Raw genomic sequence first — 17,619 nt, forward strand, 5'->3', positions numbered from 1 at the left:
CCAACCCTGCCACAGGCCCAGAAGTCCTGAGAAGGCATTTGGAGAGCAGATGTGACAGGCTTTTAACTGGTGTAATTGCACTTTATCAAACATAGTTACGTAGCCGCCCAGGACCGGGTCTCTGTCTCCCCTTTGTCAGTCTGCATTTCTGGGTGACATTCTCAGGCCAGGGCCGGGCATGTGGAGACGCATGAAAGCACATTAAGTCAAGCCCGTGCTGTCCCCAGGCAGCTTGGAAGTGTCTGGGTGTGCGTCCCCAACACCCAGGGCAGCCAGCTGGGGAGAGCGCTCTGGCCATCCCAGGGCAACTTTGGGGCCGTTTTGCTGAAATGAGAGGAAAGATTCAGAAAGGCTCACTGTCCTAAAATGAGTGGCCTTTAGGGGCCTTGCAGTGTGGCCACCTGCCCTGGCTTCTCTCCTGGCCAGTCTCTGTCCAACAGGGCCTGGCGTACTCAGTGACAGGTTGCCCGTTATGGCCCAGAGCAGCCCTGGCAGCTTGGAAAGCAGTGTTCCATGGCAGTGACACCGACCCTTGTCCGGGTCCCTCAGGGCACCTGGAGGGCTGAGTGGCTACATTTGTTTCCTGGGGCTGCTGTAACGAGTGACCACACACTGGGTGGCTTAAGACAGCACACATTTATTCTTATGGTTCTGAAGGCCAGAGCCCTGGCCTCAGTCTAACTGGGCCAGGATCAAGGGGCCCACAGGGCCATGCTCCCTCGGAGGCTGGAGGGGACAGTCCGCCCTTTGCCTCCCTCCTCCTCCCAGAGCTGCAGCCCCTCCAGGTGTCACGTTTCCTTCTGCGTGGCCTGGATTGTGTCCCCAGATCCACGTTGCAGCCCAGCCCCCAGGGTGATGGTGTTTGTGGTGGTTGGATGAGGTCGTGAGGGAGGGACCCCCGTGACGGGAGTGGAGTCCTTGCAAGAACAAGAGGCCAGAGCTGGCTCACTCTACACGATGTCACCGTGCGAGGCCATGCGAGGACACGGTGAGAGGCGCCACATGCGAGCCAGGAAGCACCCTGACCTTGGACGTCCAGCCTCCAGGGAATACATCAGAGAAACCCCTGTTGTTTGAGCTGCGCAGCCTGTGGCGTCTCGCTGTGGCGCCAGAGCCGAGCACGACCCTCTTCTGTCTCCGCTCTGCCCCCGCCGCCCCCGTGAGGACCCTGTGATTAGGATTAGGGCTGCCTGCACCTGCCAGGACCGCCTCCCGCCTCGACATCGCCAGCGTAACCATACCTGCAGAGTCCTTTTTGCAGGTGATGTCACATGCTCACAAAGTCTGGGGACGAGGACGTGGACATCCGTGGGGGCCATCGTTCAGCTGGTCACAGCAGGGAACACGGCCCTGGGTGGACTTGTGCACACAAGGTCCGGACTTGACCTTGACCACAACCAGCTGGCAGAAGCCTCTTACCCACCGTCCTCACTGACTCCTCACAAGCTCGCGAGCCAGATGGAGAAACGGAGGGTCAGCCAAGTTCGAGGCCACCGGCCAGCCAGTCGGAGTGGACAGGCCTGAGGGGAGGGACAGGCCCGGGAGGCAGGGCCCTCTGGCCGGGGAGAGAAGCTGGGGGGACATCAGAGCTCCCCTTGCCCACCCACAGTTCGGGGCTCCCTTCTGCACGCGCCCTGTTGCCGGCGGGGCCGCGTGGCTTCACAGCGTTGAGACCAGATGGGCGTCATTGGAGGCCTGAAGCAATGTGGGTCTCAGGCCAGCACCCCAGCCCCACCCCTCCGGTCCCCGGGGTGGGGTCTTCCTGGGGCGTTGGCCCAGGGGACGCAGCTTCAGGCAGGGCTTCGTGGGCGTCTGGGTGGCCGTCGCAGCCCCTGGTGGGGTTTGTGCCCCTGGGTTCGAGGTGGGGCAGTGTGGGCTCGGGGTGTGCAGAGCTCAGCCATGAAAGATGCCCCCTCTGTGCCCGTGGGCGTCACCTGTGAGCTCTGCCTCTTGGGGCTCCTGACGCGGCCTGTGGGCAGCGCGGGGGTGAGCGTGGAGTCACCTCGAAACCGCAGCTGTGCCCATGAGGGTCACTGTACCAGGGAGACGTGGGTGTGCAGGACTCTGGCTGTCTCACCACGTGGGTGCGCCTGGGCCTCCGGTGTCTGCCACCAGATGGCGCCACGATGACGCTGCAGGAACGAAAGCCAGGGAGGGGCTCGGCGTGCCCTGCCCCCAGCCCCAGCGTGGCTGCTCTATTTGCCTGAGCGCAGGTCTGGCTTCTGCCTATATGGGTGTGTCATCTCTACACTGCTTGCATTAAATAATGTAGCTTGACCTTTTCCCTTGGCATTTTTTAAGTTGTCACACGTCATTAAAAGTATTTATCAATATTATTCCGGTGGCTGTGTGACATTTCATTGCTCTTACTTGCCCATGTCTATAAGGATGTTGGATGTTAAGGTGCTTTGAAAGTGTGTTATACACAGTTTGTTCACCTGTGAAGAACATCTTTGGAAAAGTCACTGCGTTTCTAAGATGCGTCCCTGCCTGAGGGACGTGGGTTTCACCAAAGGGTTGGATCCAGCAGGTTTGGCCCAAGGTCTGGTGCCCGTTGAGATGTCTGATCAGTGCCAGGCCACCTGCCTTTGGGTGAGGCATCTGGGACAGTCCCCCGCCCATCTGGAGCTCCAGGATTTTCCACCTCCTCCAGGTCCCTGGCTGTCACTCCTTGAAGATCTGGAGACTGAAGTCTGTGGGAAATGGCTTGGGGTTATCTGTCTTGGGGGGATGGTCTCTCCACTTGAATAGGGGGCGTGGCACTGGTTCTGCAGCCCAGTACTTTGTCCTTTGACCCTGGTTTCCTTTGTCCGGGTTCTGACTGATGCTCCTTGGCCACGAGGGACCCCAGGCCGAGTTTTTCCTTATTCTGTGCTTCTCACTCCCCTCTGCATCCTTGTCTCTCTGCAAGCAATTAGCCCTGTGTTGGCAGTGTTGACACGGCTTACTGACATTGCAGCTCGCTGCTCAGACGGTGGGGATTTGAGCTGTGCAAGGGCCCCACTATCTGGGAGCGTCCGTGTTGTGTTGGGGACGGTGGCCTGTGCCTGGTGGGAACAGCAGCTCTTGCTTCTGGGCTCCCTGGGCGCAGGGCACCAGGTGGGGGGGTCCTCTTGTTCATGCCCCATCAACCCTCCGAGCCAGTCACTGCCCCAAACCCTGGGAGGGGGGAGCCCAGGTCTCGGCCGGTGAGGGGCGTGGGCACCACGCAGGCCTAGCCAGCCCCGGCCTCTGTGCTCTCAGGCCGGGTCCCCCCAGCTTCAGTCTGCACAGGAGACTTGTCCCACCAAGGACGTGAAATCCGGTCATTTCAGGGTCATTACGGCCGTGGTACCGACGTGCTCTTTGCCCCCAGGTGTGCATAGTGCAGAAGCGGGACACGGAGAAGATGTACGCGATGAAGTACATGAACAAGCAGCAGTGCGTTGAGCGGGGCGAGGTCCGCAATGTGTTCCGGGAGCTAGAGATCCTGCAGGAGATCGAGCACGGCTTCCTGGTGAACCTCTGGTGAGCTGGGGGGTGGAGCCTTCTCCTGCCTGGGCGCCCTCCCCAATCCTCCCCCTCTCCCGCCTCGCCTCCCAGTGCCCTGGGAGGTGTCCACACATGGCACTCATGCAGGGCTTCCCCACAGAGGATGCCTGTGACACACGAAGTTTCTGGCACTGAAATCAGGGAGGGAGAGTTTTAGCGCTTAACTCTTGAGTTTCCTCCACAAACTGGGCACCAAGACCAGCTGGGGGGTCGGGGAGCCTGCAGTGAGATCAACCCCTTCCGCTCTCCCTGGAGTCCTGCGAGCCCCTAGAATGAGAACAGTGTGGCTTCTAGTGGGAAGAGAGAGGAACGTGACATGAAAAATTAATTCTTTGTAACTTTCATCTTGAGAGCCAGTTGATTATCTGAGAGCTCACAGAAGAGATTACAAGGTGGACGGAGGTCCTTGTCCATTGTTTTCCTACTGCCGCCATCTTCATCATCTCATCACTGTCTTCTTCTTTATCACGTTCATCCCCATCACCATCCTCAACATCACCACCGTCACCACCACCACCGCCACCACCATCTTCACCATCATCATCACCATCACCACCGTCACCACCACCACCGTCACCACCATCTTCACCATCATCACCACCACCACCATCACCACCACAGTCACCACAGCTGCCGGCTGTTAGAAGCTGGTCCCTTGCCCAGCCCTACCTGAGCGTTTCTCCTCACTGTCTCAATTGCTTCTTTAACAACCCTCCAAGGCAGATATCTTTATCCCCGTTTTGGAGAAGAGGAAACCAGGGCAGCAGGAAAACGGCCCAGAGACGGTGCTGTGCCCACTCTCCATTAGTCAGTCATGGGCATCTCTGTCTTAGCTGGGCACCTCCCATGGGGACAGGCATCTCTGTCTTTCCCGAGGGCTCTGGCTCCAGGTGGCTCCTGAGCAGGGGTGGAGTCAGCACCTCGGGCAGGGCCCCTCTCCTGGGAGTGCCTGGTTGGGGGGTGGCCTCGGGGCCAGGGCCCTTATGGGGGAGTCATCAGGTGTGGCAGGAGCCGTGGCTCTGGCCCCCCAGCCGTGCGCGTGCCAGGTCCTCCCACGGTGCCCACAGGTACTCCTTCCAGGACGAGGAGGACATGTTCATGGTGGTGGACCTGCTGCCGGGGGGAGACCTGCGCTACCACTTGCAGCAGAACGTCCAGTTCTCTGAGGACACCGTGAGGCTGTACATCTGTGAAATGGCCCTGGCCCTCGACTACCTGCACAGTCAGCACATCATCCACAGGTGTGTGAGCACCTGACGGGGCAGGGTGCTGCCCAGGCCTGCGGGTGCCGCCCTCCAGCACGACCTAGATGGGCTCCCGTGTGCTCTGCCCTGCCCTTACCCGCAGACCTGCCCCAGGTGTGGCACCGGGCCCGTCAGTGCCTGGCTCCAGGCCAGCTCCATGGCCGCACGTATGATGGCCACCTGGGGTGGGTCCTGTCTGAGCAGCCCCAGCTGAGGCCGGGCGCAGAGGGCTGGCAGTCTTCGTGGGGTGGGGAGGGGGGCTTCACCTGGTCTGTTCAACTGCAGGATCCCTGCCCCCGCACAGCAGGTGCCCTTGTGCCCATCTGCCATGTCTTTGGCAAATTCAAGCTAATTTTAACATTTTAACATTCAAACTAATTTTAACATCTGAAGGCAGATGAAATGAGAAAGATAAAGCTGCATCCACAGGATAAAACACAAAATCCCATGTGGTATAAAGTGAAGTAGACATGATTTCTGCGTTTCTGCCTGTGGGATTCTGTTATCTGGTCATGGTGCAAGCACCGAACATTTACTGAGTGCCGAGAGGTTGGGAAGGCAAGGCCTGAGGCCAGCCAGTGGAGCCACAGACCCCCCGTTGACAATTCTGCGCAGCTGCGGGGCTCTGGGAGAGGGCTCCGCCTCGGGGATCCAGGCGAGGGGGTTCTGCTTCCATCCTCTGGGGGCTTCGGTGCCCCTCGGAGTCCAGTGCTGGGCATTCTCCCCGCCGTCTGGCCTCGGGAGGTGAAGGGCTGGGTTCACCCAGCTCTGCCAGGGTGCTGCCAGGTGGGGAGGGGGTCTTAGGACCTAGCTCGTGGGAACCCCCAGCCCTGCCGGGATCTTTGGACTCATCTCCCTGCTTCCTGCTCTTTCTACAGAGATGTGAAGCCCGATAACATCCTCCTGGATGAGCGAGGTGAGCCTAGACGTGTGAGCCCCCAGCCGCGGAGGGTGTGCGCCCCTGCCCGCAGGACACACGCCCTTGGGACAGTCACGCTGTCCTCTCTTCTCACAGGACATGCACACCTGACTGACTTCAACATCGCCACCATCATAAAGGATGGCGAGAGGGCGACCGCGCTGGCCGGGACCAAGCCGTACATGGGTGAGCCTCGCCCCTCCCAGCCCGCGCCCCCCCGCCAGCCTGCCGGCCGGTCTCCTCCCCTGGCCTGTGGCTGGTGCGGTCAGGTCACTAACCTAAAGACACAGCAGCAGGGGACGGGTCAGGCTGTTAAGAACAGCCAGGCTTGATCCGTGCAGAAGAATCTGAGTGACGGGCGTGTATTGTGGGTCTGATAATGAGATAGCCCACCGCCCTCGTCAGGCTGTGGGACCTGGATTTGAACCAGGCGGTCAGTGGGGAAGGACGGACTGACCGCTGAGGGAAGCTTCCTAGTCCAGCTCTGGCGGCAGCCTGGTCTCTGGGCCTGGCCCAAGGTTCCAGCCCTGGGCCTGCGGTCACGGGCCCTGCGGTCACCGAGGCTGGGGTCACGGGCCCTGCGGACACCGGGGCTGGGGTCACGGGCCCTGCGGACACCGGGGCTGGGGTCACGGGCCCTGCGGTCACCGGGGCTGGGGTCACGGGCCCTGCGGACACCGGGGCTGGGGTCACGGGCCCTGCGGACACCGGGGCTGGGGTCACGGGCCCTGCGGTCACCGGGGCTGGGGTCACGGGCCCTGCGGTCACCGGGCCTGGGGTCACGGGCCCTGCGGTCAGGGATGCTCAGATGCTCCTTCCCTCCCTGGAAAGCTCCGGAGATCTTCCAGTCTTTCGTCGATGGTGGGACCGGCTACTCCTTCGAGGTGGACTGGTGGTCGGTGGGGGTGATGGCCTACGAACTGCTGCGTGGATGGGTACGAAGCTCCTGCGGCCCGCGGGCTCGATCCCCAGACCCCGAGCTAGCTGTGTCCCCCCGGGGTGGCCCCAGCTCCCAAAGGGGTGAGGCTGCCCCCACCCTCAGGTGCTCAGGGCGGTCTGTGCTGTCCATCAGCGAGGCTGCACGCTGGAGGGGGCTGGGGGCAGGCAGAGAACCGTCCAGCAGGGCTGCCCCTCGGGACTTCCCATGAGGCTCGTGGCGGGCGGGCCCCTGTGCTCTCCCCGCAGCTGCCACGGCCCGGCCAGCGCTGGAGCCCTGGAGGCGGGGGGCCTCGTCAGGTCACCACCTGCCCTCCTCACCCCCTCGTCGGGGCCTCTGAGGCACCGCGCCCTGGAGAAGGCCCTAAGCAAGGCAGCCCCCTCTGCCCGCTGCAGCTGGTCCACTGTGCGTCCTTCCCAGCCCGCTGGCAGCCTCTCGGGTCGCCTCCCCGGCTGCACTGCAGGCTTGGCCTCCTGGGCTCTTCCCTGGGCCTGCACCGGGGGCTGGGGGCTGGGGGCGGGTAGGGCGCGCCTCGGGTGGCCCTGGGTCCGGGGAGGCGCCTGCTGCAGCTCTGCCTCTGCTGCCCAGAGGCCCTACGACATCCACTCGGGCAACGCCGCGGAGTCCCTGGTGCAGCTGTTCAGCACCGTGAGTGTCCAGTACGTGCCCACCTGGTCCAGGGAGACGGTGGCCCTGCTGCGGAAGGTGAGCCCCTCCTGGCCCTGCCTGGAGCGCAGGCCCGGCCGGACACGTGGGGCTCCACGGGCATCCTGTCCCGAGGGTGGGCAGCCTGGAGGCCCTGGTCCGGAGAAGGCATCTGGTTCGCACCTTCTGCGTCTTGCGTCCCTCTTGGGCGGGCTCCCAGCGGTCACCCGCTCCTTGTCCTGCTGTAACGGCTCGGCCCACGCGAGCACTGGTGCAGCTGAATTTAATCCTCACTACCTGGTTGTGTGTCACAGATGCCCAGACTCAGGGCAGGTCACCCCATCGTGTGTGTTGGAGGGAGGTGTGTGGGGCTGGGTGCTGGGGCCGCCCTGCTCTGGTCCCCTCTGCCCCACGCCTCCTGCTGGAGGTGGGCAGCCACTGGGCTGGCCAGTCCCCCACGGGGAGCAAGCAGAGAAAACCCCAGAACCCCCGCGCATACCAGGTCCTGAGTGCGAGTCGGTGGCGGCCCGGGGACCTCAGCCTGCTGGGGACCTCAGCCTTGTGGGGACCTGGGGCTGTGGCGTCACCACTGGAGTGCCTCCCCTTGGGTCCAGGTCCAGGCTTGGGGGCTGCTCCTCGGCTGGCCAGCCAGCTCCCCACTCGGAGAGCCGTCCCTCAAGCACACTGGGGCGTCAAAGCTGGGTCAGGATGGGTGAGGGAGGGCATGCTGGACATTTGTGGCCCAGCCCATCCCCAGCTCCTGTCTCCTGGCCCCGGGGTCCTCCTGGGCAGGTCCTGGCCCCTGCCCAGAGACCTCTGGCTAGAGGCCTTCCACCAGCCCCTGAGAGGGCCTCTTAACACAGCCTTCGCCCCGCGCAGCTGTACCCACACCAGCCAGGTGGCTCACACGGTGGGACCTCGGCTGCTGCGGGCCCAGGCCGGGGGTGAGGAGGGTCCGCACACCAGGCTGGGGAGCCTTGGCTGGGTCTCTGCTGTTTCCCCCGGAAAAGGCGATGGCTGTGATGCTGGCCACGCACGCACGGCTGCCCTGGGGCCTCCCGGGGCCGTGACAGTCACCATCCTGTTGGGCTCCAAGCGGGAGGGCAGTCAGCCAGGCTGCAGCTGCTGCCTGCTGATGGGTCCAGGGAGACCTGGGCCGGGGCCGGGGAGTGCCGGGCAGACCTGGGGCCGGGGCTGGCTGACCGGGGACTTGTTGCAGCTGCTCACTGTGGATCCCAAGCACCGTGTGTCCAGCCTGCAGGATATGCAGGCGGCCCCCGCGCTGGCCAATGTGCTGTGGACCGAGCTGAGTGAGAAGAAGGTGGAGCCCGGCTTCGTGCCCAACGTAAGCCCGCAGGCCCAGGGTGGATGGGGCGGGCGAGGGTGGCTGGGTGCCGGGCTCAGCACCGTCCTCCACAGAAAGGCCGCCTGCACTGCGACCCCACCTTCGAGCTGGAGGAGATGATCCTGGAGTCGCGGCCGCTGCACAAGAAGAAGAAGCGTCTGGCCAAGAACAGGTCGCGGGACAGCAGCAGGGACAGCTCCCAGTCGGTGAGCGCGGGGCCCCGGCGCCCAGCCCGGCTGCTCCTGCCCGCCCTTTGCTCCCTCCTCTGCGGGGTGGGGCACTGGCCGTCGGGGTGTGAGGGTGCCTCCTGCCTCACCCAGCTCTGGTGTGGCTGCGTAGGGCCAGGCTCTGCCCCCGTGGTCACGGGGCCACCTGTGTGCGTGCGTGTGCACGCGCGTGTGCTTTTGTGCATGCGTACACGTGAATGTGTGCGTGCGCGCGTGCGTGTGTGCATGTAGCCTGCATGTGTGTGCATATGTGCGTGCCTGCATGCACGTACGTGTGAGCGCATGTGCATGCGTGTGCACGCGTGCGTGTGTGCGTGCACATGCGTGTGGGTGTCTCTGCCTCCTCTTCGCACGAGCACACCAGTGACACTGGGTAGGATGCGTAGTGCAGGTGACCTGCCCTTTACTTGACTGGTGGCATCTGCAGGGACGTCGTTTCACATTCTGAGGAAATGGGGCCAGGACCCCACCCTGGGGGACATGGTTTAACCTGTCACAGCCCCCGTCCTGCCCCAGGTCAACTGCTCTTGGAAGTGGGGGGCGTTCCCGGGGAGCAGGGGATCCAGCCTGGACCCGTCCCCGGGGTATGGCCGGTGTTCACAACACAACTAGGGCTGCGGGTGTGGATGGTGGTGGTCACAGCGGGGACACTGTATGCGCTCGGCAGTCCCCCAGCCCCCCGACCCAGCCGAGCCTGTGGGGATGCCCTGGGATGCAGCCTCTCACACCTGGGGGGCCTGTGCTGCCCCCGGCCTGGGTCCTGGGCAGAGAGATGGGCGTCAGCCTCTTCTCCCTGCGGTGAGGGGCCAGGATGGGGTCTTCCCTGGAAGCCTCAATTTCTCAGTGAGAAGGTGGGTGGGCTCCCATCCCCTCCCGACGGCAGCCCCTGGTGTCGGCCGGGGCACTGCAGGTGCGGAGCTGTCCTCGATTTCCTGTTGGTCTGTCAGGGTGGGAGTGACGGCTTTGAGTTCTTTACGTGAAAGAGCTGAAGGTACATCCTTGTTTCTGTTTCTTATTGTTGATCGATAAGAGTTATTTATTTACATATTCTGCACACAAGTGCCTTAGACAGACGATTTGTAAAGATTTTCTTCTAGTTTTTGGGTTTTCTTTTTGTTGTTGTTTTTCTTTTTGTTTTTTGCGGTACGCAGACCGCTCACTGTTGTGGCCTCTCCCCTTGCGGAGCACAGGCTCCGGACGCGCAGGCTCAGCGGCCATGGCTCACGGGCCCAGATGCTCCGCGGCATGCGGGATCTTCCCGGACCGGGGCACGAACCCGTGTCCCCTGCATCGGCAGGCAGACTCTCAACCACTGCGCCACCAGGGAAACCCTTCTTTCTTTTTTAAAAAATAAATTTATTAATTAATTTATTGACTTTTGGCTGCACTGGGTCTTCGTTGCTTCGCGTGGGCTTTCTCTAGTTGCGGCGAGCGGGGGCTACTCTTCGTTGTGGTGCGTGGGCTTCTCATTGCAGTGGCTTCTCTTGTTGCAGAGCACAGGCTGTAGGCGTGTGGGTTTCAGTAGTTGTGGCACGTGGGCTCGGTAGTTGTGGCACACGGGCTTAGCTGCTCCGCGGCCTGTGGGACCTTCCCGGACCAGGGCTCAAACCTGTGTCCCCTGCAATGGCAGGCGGATTCTTAACCACCGCGCTACCAGGGAAGCCCTGTGGGTTTTCTTTCTTCTGGTTGCCACCATCTGCAGCGGAAGTCTGGTTTTGATGACACCCCACGGATCTGTTTCCTCTTTGTTCATTCGTGCTTTTGGTGTCATTTCTAAGAAACCATTGCCTCACCTGAGATCACAAAGAGGTGCTCCTGTGTTTTCTTCTGTTTTATAGTTTTTTCTCTTACATTTTGGGTCTAGGATCCACTTCGAGTTAGTTTTATGGATAGTGTCATGTAGGGGTCCAACCTGATTCTTTTGCATGTGGATGTGCAGTCGTCCAAGTGCTGTTTGTTGAAAGAGCTATTCTTTCTTCCATTGAATTGCTTGGCATCATTTTCAAAAATTAATTGACCGTGAATGTAGGGGTTTCTTTATGGAGTGAATGTAGGGGTTTCTTTATGGAGTGAATGTAGGGGTTTCTTTATGGACTTGCAGTTCTAGTCCACTGAGCTGTGTGTCTGTCCTGCTGGTGCCACACTGACTTGACAATTAGAGCTCTCTGGTGAGTTTTGAGGTCAGGAAGGAAGTGTGAGTCCTCCAACCTGTTCTTTTTCAAGACAGTTCGGCTACTCTGGGTCCCTTGCATTGCCAGGGCATTCTGAGGGGTTTGGGAATTACATCTAAGTTGCTCAGCAGGTCATTTGTGACAAAGTTAGGGATTGGTGCCTGGTCCCCATGCCCAGGCCCTTTGTCACTCCCCACCTTGGGTGACACCTGGGGTCAGACGCTGTGTGTATCAGCGTTGATAGGGCCCGTGGATGTCCACCCCGAGGATCGTGTGCACGGATTGACCCAGGCAGGGCGCCCAGAACAACCCTCATGCAGTCGGGGTCGGGGCAGCAAGTCTGTTTCAGGCATTGTCCTTGGAGAGCAGCCTGGCCTTCAGGGACCTGAGCGCGGGTTACGCTCTGGGGAAGTGGCCTCTCCTGCTCCTGCACCCAGCACCCAGTCAGCGAAAGGCCCCAGAGGGGTAGACATTTCCGTGGCCTCCCGACTCTGTGCGGCAAAGGGTCCAAAAGCCCACAGCAGGTTGCCGGACCACATGCATGTGCCGTCGCAAGGAAAGGCGCCAGAGCCGGACGGGGTGCGCAGCGCAGCCACAGCTCCCTGCTGACAGCACAGCCCGTGGCTCGGGAAGGAGGGGTCCCTGGGGCATGTCACAGTGCACACCGTCCACCTCTAACGCTGCCCAGACCCTCCGAGCGGCTCCTTGGGCAGGAGTGTCTCTTGTCCTTGGAGAACCTGGGTGCGGAAGGGTGAGATGAACCGCAGCCCCTCCCCCCGCCAACCCCCAGGCCACGGACAGTGTCTCTCCATCCCCCATCCCCACTCTAGCACCTCCTCACCCTCAGATGGCACCTCTTCTGGTCTGCATGCATCAGTGGCTCATCTCCTGGCATGACCTCGGCCCTCGCCCCTGAGTGGCCTGAGCTTCCGGTCCAGAACTGGCTCCGGCCGGAGTTTGTGCACCTGTCTGTTTATCACCAGCACTGAGCCAGGGTTGACGGGCCCGTTGTAAGTTGAAAATACCATAAGTCAACATGCATTTATGATCCCTCACCTACCAGACATCATAGCTTAGTCCGGCCTGCCTTATACGTGCTTAGAACACGCCGGGCAAAATCATCTAACACAGAGCCTGTTTTATAATAAAGTGCTGACTGTCTCATGTAAATGATCAGATGCTGTACTGAAAGTGAAAAGCAGAATGGCTGCCTGGGTCCAGAATGGTTGTTTACCCTTGTGGTCATGGGGCTGAGCGGGAGCTGCAGCCACTGCCCGGCGTCACAGGAGAGGATCGGACCCCACATCGCTAGCCCGGGAAAAGATCAAAGTTCAGAATTTGAAGTACGGTTTCTACTATCTGCATACCACTTTCACACCACTGTAAAGTCAAAAAGTCGTTTGCCGAACCATCACAACCAGGGACTGGCTTTCTAGTGTGTTAGTCCTAGGTGAATGCAAAATACCAACCCTCTTTGCTGATGGGATCAGAAAGAATGTGTGGGTCCCGTCAGTGGCTGCACGCCACACACCAGCAGCTGTGTCATCTGTTCTGGCAAAGAGTCCGCTTCAGGCTCAGCAGTGGCGCTCGGGCCACCACTAGGGTTAAATCTGTCCTTGTTCCCCTCTCCTGCCACGAGCCGTCTGATCTTTGCAGGGCCAGACTCGTGGATTAAATGGGAAAACAACGGAAGCAGCATCCTTGGATCCCCGCAGATAAAGGCAAAGACTCAAAAGTCACTCACAGTGGCACTTGTCACTGCTGTTCCACTCTGGATGTGGGTTGGTTTTTTATTTCTTATCTCGGCTGGTTTGTTGAGAGGGGGTAGTTTCAGGAGCTTTCACTGGGCTTTCCCATGATGATAGCTGTTACTCCACAGGTCGAGGTACTAATCTGAGAACTCTGCCAGATGCCAAGTACATCGGTCCTGGTTATGCATGCAGCAGCCAGGGGGCAATAGCCACTGGGTAGGCTAAGATGGACATGGGCCAAGTATTAGCTCAGACCCTGTCTCCAACGGACCTCTAAACGGCTGGGCACTTCCCCTCTCCTGTGTGCAGACATGAGGGAAGTGGTCATAGATACCTTGGGGAAGGGCTGAGGGCATGGCTGCCGTGAACACTCGCTGTGAGTTAGCCTGAGCCTTCCCCGCAGGGAGCCTGCCCCTCCTCAGTCCATGGGTCTAGTGAGAACGGAATTCGATCTGGAAAATTGAGGAAAAAAATTGTGACTTTCCCTCAAGGTGGCCGACGTCAGCCTTCTGCTCCCGCACCCTTGATCTTACTGTGTGTGTGTGTGTGTTGGTGTGTGTGCACGTGCGAGCACTGGCTGTCCGTCTCTGACCCCTGGGAGCGCCGTGATCTGTCGGACATCATCCACATCCCTGGGGGTCGGGGTGCCCTGCGTGCCACTCTAACCCGGAGGCCTGTTGCAGCAGTCCCACCCCCCTTAGTGCGGCTGAGTAGGCAAGGTTACGGCTTCCACTGTTCTGGGTCCCGGCATCACCCCTCTGGGGGCTCGGTCCTGGAGCAGAGCCTCCTGAGCAAGACAGACGCCACTGAGCTTCGCCAGGGCACTGTGTCCACCCCCACCCCGCAGCTCATTCCCTGTCATCTGGCTGGAAGGAGTGTCCTTGAAGAACACCGTCATCTGATGGGTCCGTGGCTCTTTATACTTGAGTCTGTTGACGCACTGCAGCTGCCCAGTCCTCTGAGACTTTTATGCGCCCGCCCCCCCCCCCCAGCATTCTCCCAAGGCCGCTCTGAACCTTCCGGACTCTTCACCTGGGCCGTCATTTTTTCCATGTTTCCACGTCGCAGTGTATTAGGAGCTACACACGCCAGGGGCTCTTGCCAGGGGATTAGACCCAAGTCTTGGAAGGGCAGACTTTCCCTTGTCCAGCCACATAGCCCCGCCCCCAGGCCCCTCCCAGGCCCGTCCTGCCGGTTCCTTGAGTAACACCTTCCTTACCAGCAGGTTGAGCGCCTGAGCAGTTGCGAGGGGTGCACGTGACGAGGGGGGCAGCTGGGGCAGGGCTTGAGCGGGCGAGTGCTGTGTTTCGCCTGCTGTGGTTGCAGCTCTGCGTCGTCTGCAGGAGTCGGGCTGGAGGTGTCACTCTTCTCCAGCGGGGGAGAGGCCCTCCTGCGGCCTCAGGAGTGCAGGGGCGGAGGGTTAACATGCCACGAACATCCCCTCGGGCGGCCTCTCCCATGTCCCAGAGGCCCACCCCTTCCCTATCAGGGCCTTACATTTGATGCAGGAAACTTCAAGGCTGTGAGTCCAGCGTTCTCTGAAGTTCCGCTGCTCGGATATCTCAGCCTGGTGTCCAGCTCCCTGTCAGGGCCGCGGCATGGAGCATCTCCACGTTGCGGCTGGGGCTGCCACTTGGCTGCCCCGAGTCCGCGGCTCACACACCCAGGGGGCCAGGCGCGACCACCCTGGCCCGCAGTCCCAGTGCGTCCCCTCCGCCTGCACCCTCTCCCGACACACCTGAGGCGAGGGTCTTAGCGGTCGGGGTCTCACGCCCGCCAGGGCCCTTCAGCACCCCTGGCACCTGGACAGGGCGGGACCCAACTTCAGAACCCCGTCCTGAGCGTCTGCTTCTCGGGACGGCTCCTGCCAGGGACCTTCTTACTCAGATTCCCCGGAGTCAGCCCCTCAGATGGGATTTGTGTACCAGGCTCGAGTGACCGGGAGGACCTGGTGTGGGGCGAGGGAGGGGAGGGAGCCAAGCCCGGTGTGGCTTCCGGACGAGTCTGGTTCTGCACACACTGCAACCACCCTGAGACGGGGCCGGGTGTCCTTCGGTCTCTGGCTAAGGGTCACCTGGAGATGCAAACTCCCATGCACTCCAACTGCCTAAACAGCCCAAAGGCAGGCTCCTCCGACAGGAGGAGGCCACAGAGCAGAAGCGGGCCAGGGGTGCCCAGGAACTCACCTGAGGGACGCGAGGGAACCTGGCGGGGTCTGCTACGCTCATTTTTGTGTCTTTCTGACTAACAGGAGAATGACTACCTTCAGGACTGCCTTGATGCCATCCAGCAAGACTTTGTGATTTTTAACAGAGAGAAGTGAGTGTGCGTGCTGGGGCCAGTAATGGGGGCAGAAAGGACTTCGGGGAATTGGGCCTCGGTTTCCTTGGCCGCTGCAGCCACGTGGCATCAGCGGGGCTGGGAAGCCTGACCCCTGCCCTCCTCGGGGTCTCTGAGCAGTGGCCCTCGGGGAGAGGGTGGGAGGTCCCTGTTCAGGCTTCTGGGGGAAGGGCTCGTTGGGCACTTTCAGTTCTAAACTTGGGCGCTTTCAGCCAATGGCCAGAATCTCCTGGGCAGACACTGGGTGGACTGCCCAGCTGAGGGCAGGTGACTTCCTGGGCGGCCCCTGCAGTCACAACTCCCACCCCCTCACTCGGTTATTCAGGGACTGTGGGACAGAAAGGGCAGAGCTGGCTGGTAGGGAGATACGACAGGCCACAAATAGACACCCAGGACACCTGCCACAGTGGAGGGAGGCAGCCCAGTGCTGTGGGGCCTGAGAGGAGGAGGAGTGGGGTGAGGGGCAGAGGTCTTCCTGGAGGAGGAGGCTCTGAGCTCTGGCCTGGAAAGTGAGCAGGATCAGCTGGTTCTCTGTCCTGCCTCAGTGACCAGGACGACGTGTGGACACTGGTTTAGGACAGTGGCCATCATCCTGGAGGTCAGGGCCTGCGTAGTAATGGGACCCGGCCAGGCGCTTTGTTCCAGAATTGCTGACCTGCAGAACCTGCGCTTACACTAGGCCTCCTTTTAGCTTCTGGCTGGAAATGGGTTGAGACTCACCAGCCCTGCCACTCTGAGACCGAGGGCCACGAACGGCCAGAGGGTGCTGGGCTGGAACGCCCCGTGTGCCCGCTCGCCCTGTTGAGCCAGTGTGGCTGGAGGAGCTTCTGCCCAGGCAGAGATGCCCAGCATGTGTCTGTGTTCCTGCGGGACCCACTCCAGGAGTCCCTGGACAGGCCCTGGGCCAGCGAGCAGCGTCCGGGGCTGCCGGCGAGGCCGCGTAAAGGCCCTCCCTGTGTCTCCCCCCAGGCTGAAGAGGAGCCAGGACCCCACGAGTGAGTCCCTGCCTGCATCTGAGCCCGGGGAGGGCACGGAGGCCTTGGCGGACGGCGAGGGGGCGCGCTCGGCCCTGCACGTGTGCAGCACCATCTGCCCCTCAGCCGGGAGCAGCTAGGTGGCCCCTGCCCACGGCGTCAGCTCAGGTCACGCTGGAAACTTGGGGCCTCCAGAGGGGCCTGGCGGCAGGCGGAGGCCCAGCATCGACTTTCCCACGGAGCGGCCCGGCGGGTCCAGGCACAGGCACAGGCCCAGGCCGGTGGCTCCCGCTGCGCCCCGGCTGGACTTTCCCTGGACAGTCTGACCGCTGAGGCTGCCCTCCGGCTCTCGGCAGCACGTGGTGACGAGGCTGTGGGTGTGGCCGAGAGCAGTGGGCGTGGAGGGCGGGGGCCACCCAGGCGATGGTGGAGGGAAGCACGTGGCCCGCATGCGGGCTCTCCTGGTGGGCCCCCGACGGGCCGCGTGGTTGGATGGGCACCGTGGTCTCCTGCCACCTGCTGTACATAGCCCGCCTCGCCCGGCCGTGCTGCCTGGAGCTGGGGCGGGGGGGGGGGGGTGCGGCCCAGGGGCTGCTCGGATCCTGTCCATCAAGGGGGGAGGGGTGTGGGCGTGAAGAGTGTTTTATAGGGATACAGACTGTTCTGGTCATTTCTGCTGTGTTCCTGTATTGTTTACACCACTGAGAAAAACAACACGAGAACCACTTGGTGTCGGCTGTTTTGCACGTCCTGTGCCTGCTGGGGCAGGGCCTCCCCGGAGCCCCGGTCCTCGGCCTTGGGGTGGATGCCCATCTCCTGCCCCAGACGCCTTAAGGCCGCTGCAGGGTTGAAGGGCAGGTGGTGCCTGTCAGAGGGCAGGGGCACCTGGGGCAGAAGCGTGAAATCGACAAGGACTGGAGCACCCATAATTGGAACAGTCCATGGCCCCCGCTCGCCCAGGTGCAGGGAGTTGGGGTCAGTAGCACAGCATGGCCAGCCCACACAGGGCGCGTGAGCCCAGGTAGCACCGGGGAGCCAGGGCCCACAGGTGGGCGGTACTGCAGGATGCCCTGTGGCGGTGCTGATCCCCAGAGAAAGTTCTGGGTGGAGACCTGGTGACGTCAGAGGCAGGAACGGGGCAGGGGGTAGGTTTGGGGTTTTGTATAAACCCATATTTTATATGGGTTTTTGTGTACGTCTAAGTGTGCGTTTTTGAGGCCTGAGGGGACGGCATGCCTATCTCCTGAGTCGCTGGCAGGCATGTGGGTGTGGTCTGGCTCCCCGACCACCCTGTCTCCCTCTGGGGGAGGGGGACACTGGTGCCGTGAACACCGGCCTCAGTAGAGCCCCAGGAATCCCGCTCTGAGGCCACACTGACCAAGCCAATCCGAGCCAGAGCGAGCAGTACTGCAGGTCCACCAGGGTGGGCCGTCTCCGGGGGCTGCCCTGGTCTAGCGCAGGACATGGAAGGCCTGGATTCAAAGATGGGGCTGTTCAGGTTCCCACAGGGAACATGACCGGAAGTGGACGCCTGG

At 61.5% G+C, this 17,619-nt stretch overlaps 1 protein-coding gene across 1 annotated transcript in view; it reads left to right on the forward strand.

Moving 5' to 3' along the window:
• Positions 1 to 16,579, forward strand: part of STK32C (serine/threonine kinase 32C) — a gene marked incomplete at its 5' end in the record, with an annotated part of 82,166 nt that extends 65,587 nt beyond the window's left edge. Inside the window, 10 exons of the mRNA XM_081233070.1 lie at positions 3,356 to 3,507; positions 4,599 to 4,772; positions 5,654 to 5,691; positions 5,791 to 5,880; positions 6,526 to 6,629; positions 7,220 to 7,336; positions 8,496 to 8,621; positions 8,696 to 8,827; positions 15,022 to 15,089; positions 16,080 to 16,579. Coding sequence (XP_081089196.1) covers positions 3,356 to 3,507; positions 4,599 to 4,772; positions 5,654 to 5,691; positions 5,791 to 5,880; positions 6,526 to 6,629; positions 7,220 to 7,336; positions 8,496 to 8,621; positions 8,696 to 8,827; positions 15,022 to 15,089; positions 16,080 to 16,224 — 1,146 coding nt within the window. The 3' untranslated portion in view covers positions 16,225 to 16,579. The remainder of the gene's footprint in view (positions 1 to 3,355; positions 3,508 to 4,598; positions 4,773 to 5,653; positions 5,692 to 5,790; positions 5,881 to 6,525; positions 6,630 to 7,219; positions 7,337 to 8,495; positions 8,622 to 8,695; positions 8,828 to 15,021; positions 15,090 to 16,079) is intronic.
• Between the last annotated feature and the right edge of the window lie 1,040 nt (positions 16,580 to 17,619).

Source organism: Mesoplodon bidens (assembly GCF_964165515.1).
Source record: "Mesoplodon bidens genome assembly, chromosome: 1".
NCBI lineage: Eukaryota > Metazoa > Chordata > Mammalia > Artiodactyla > Ziphiidae > Mesoplodon > Mesoplodon bidens.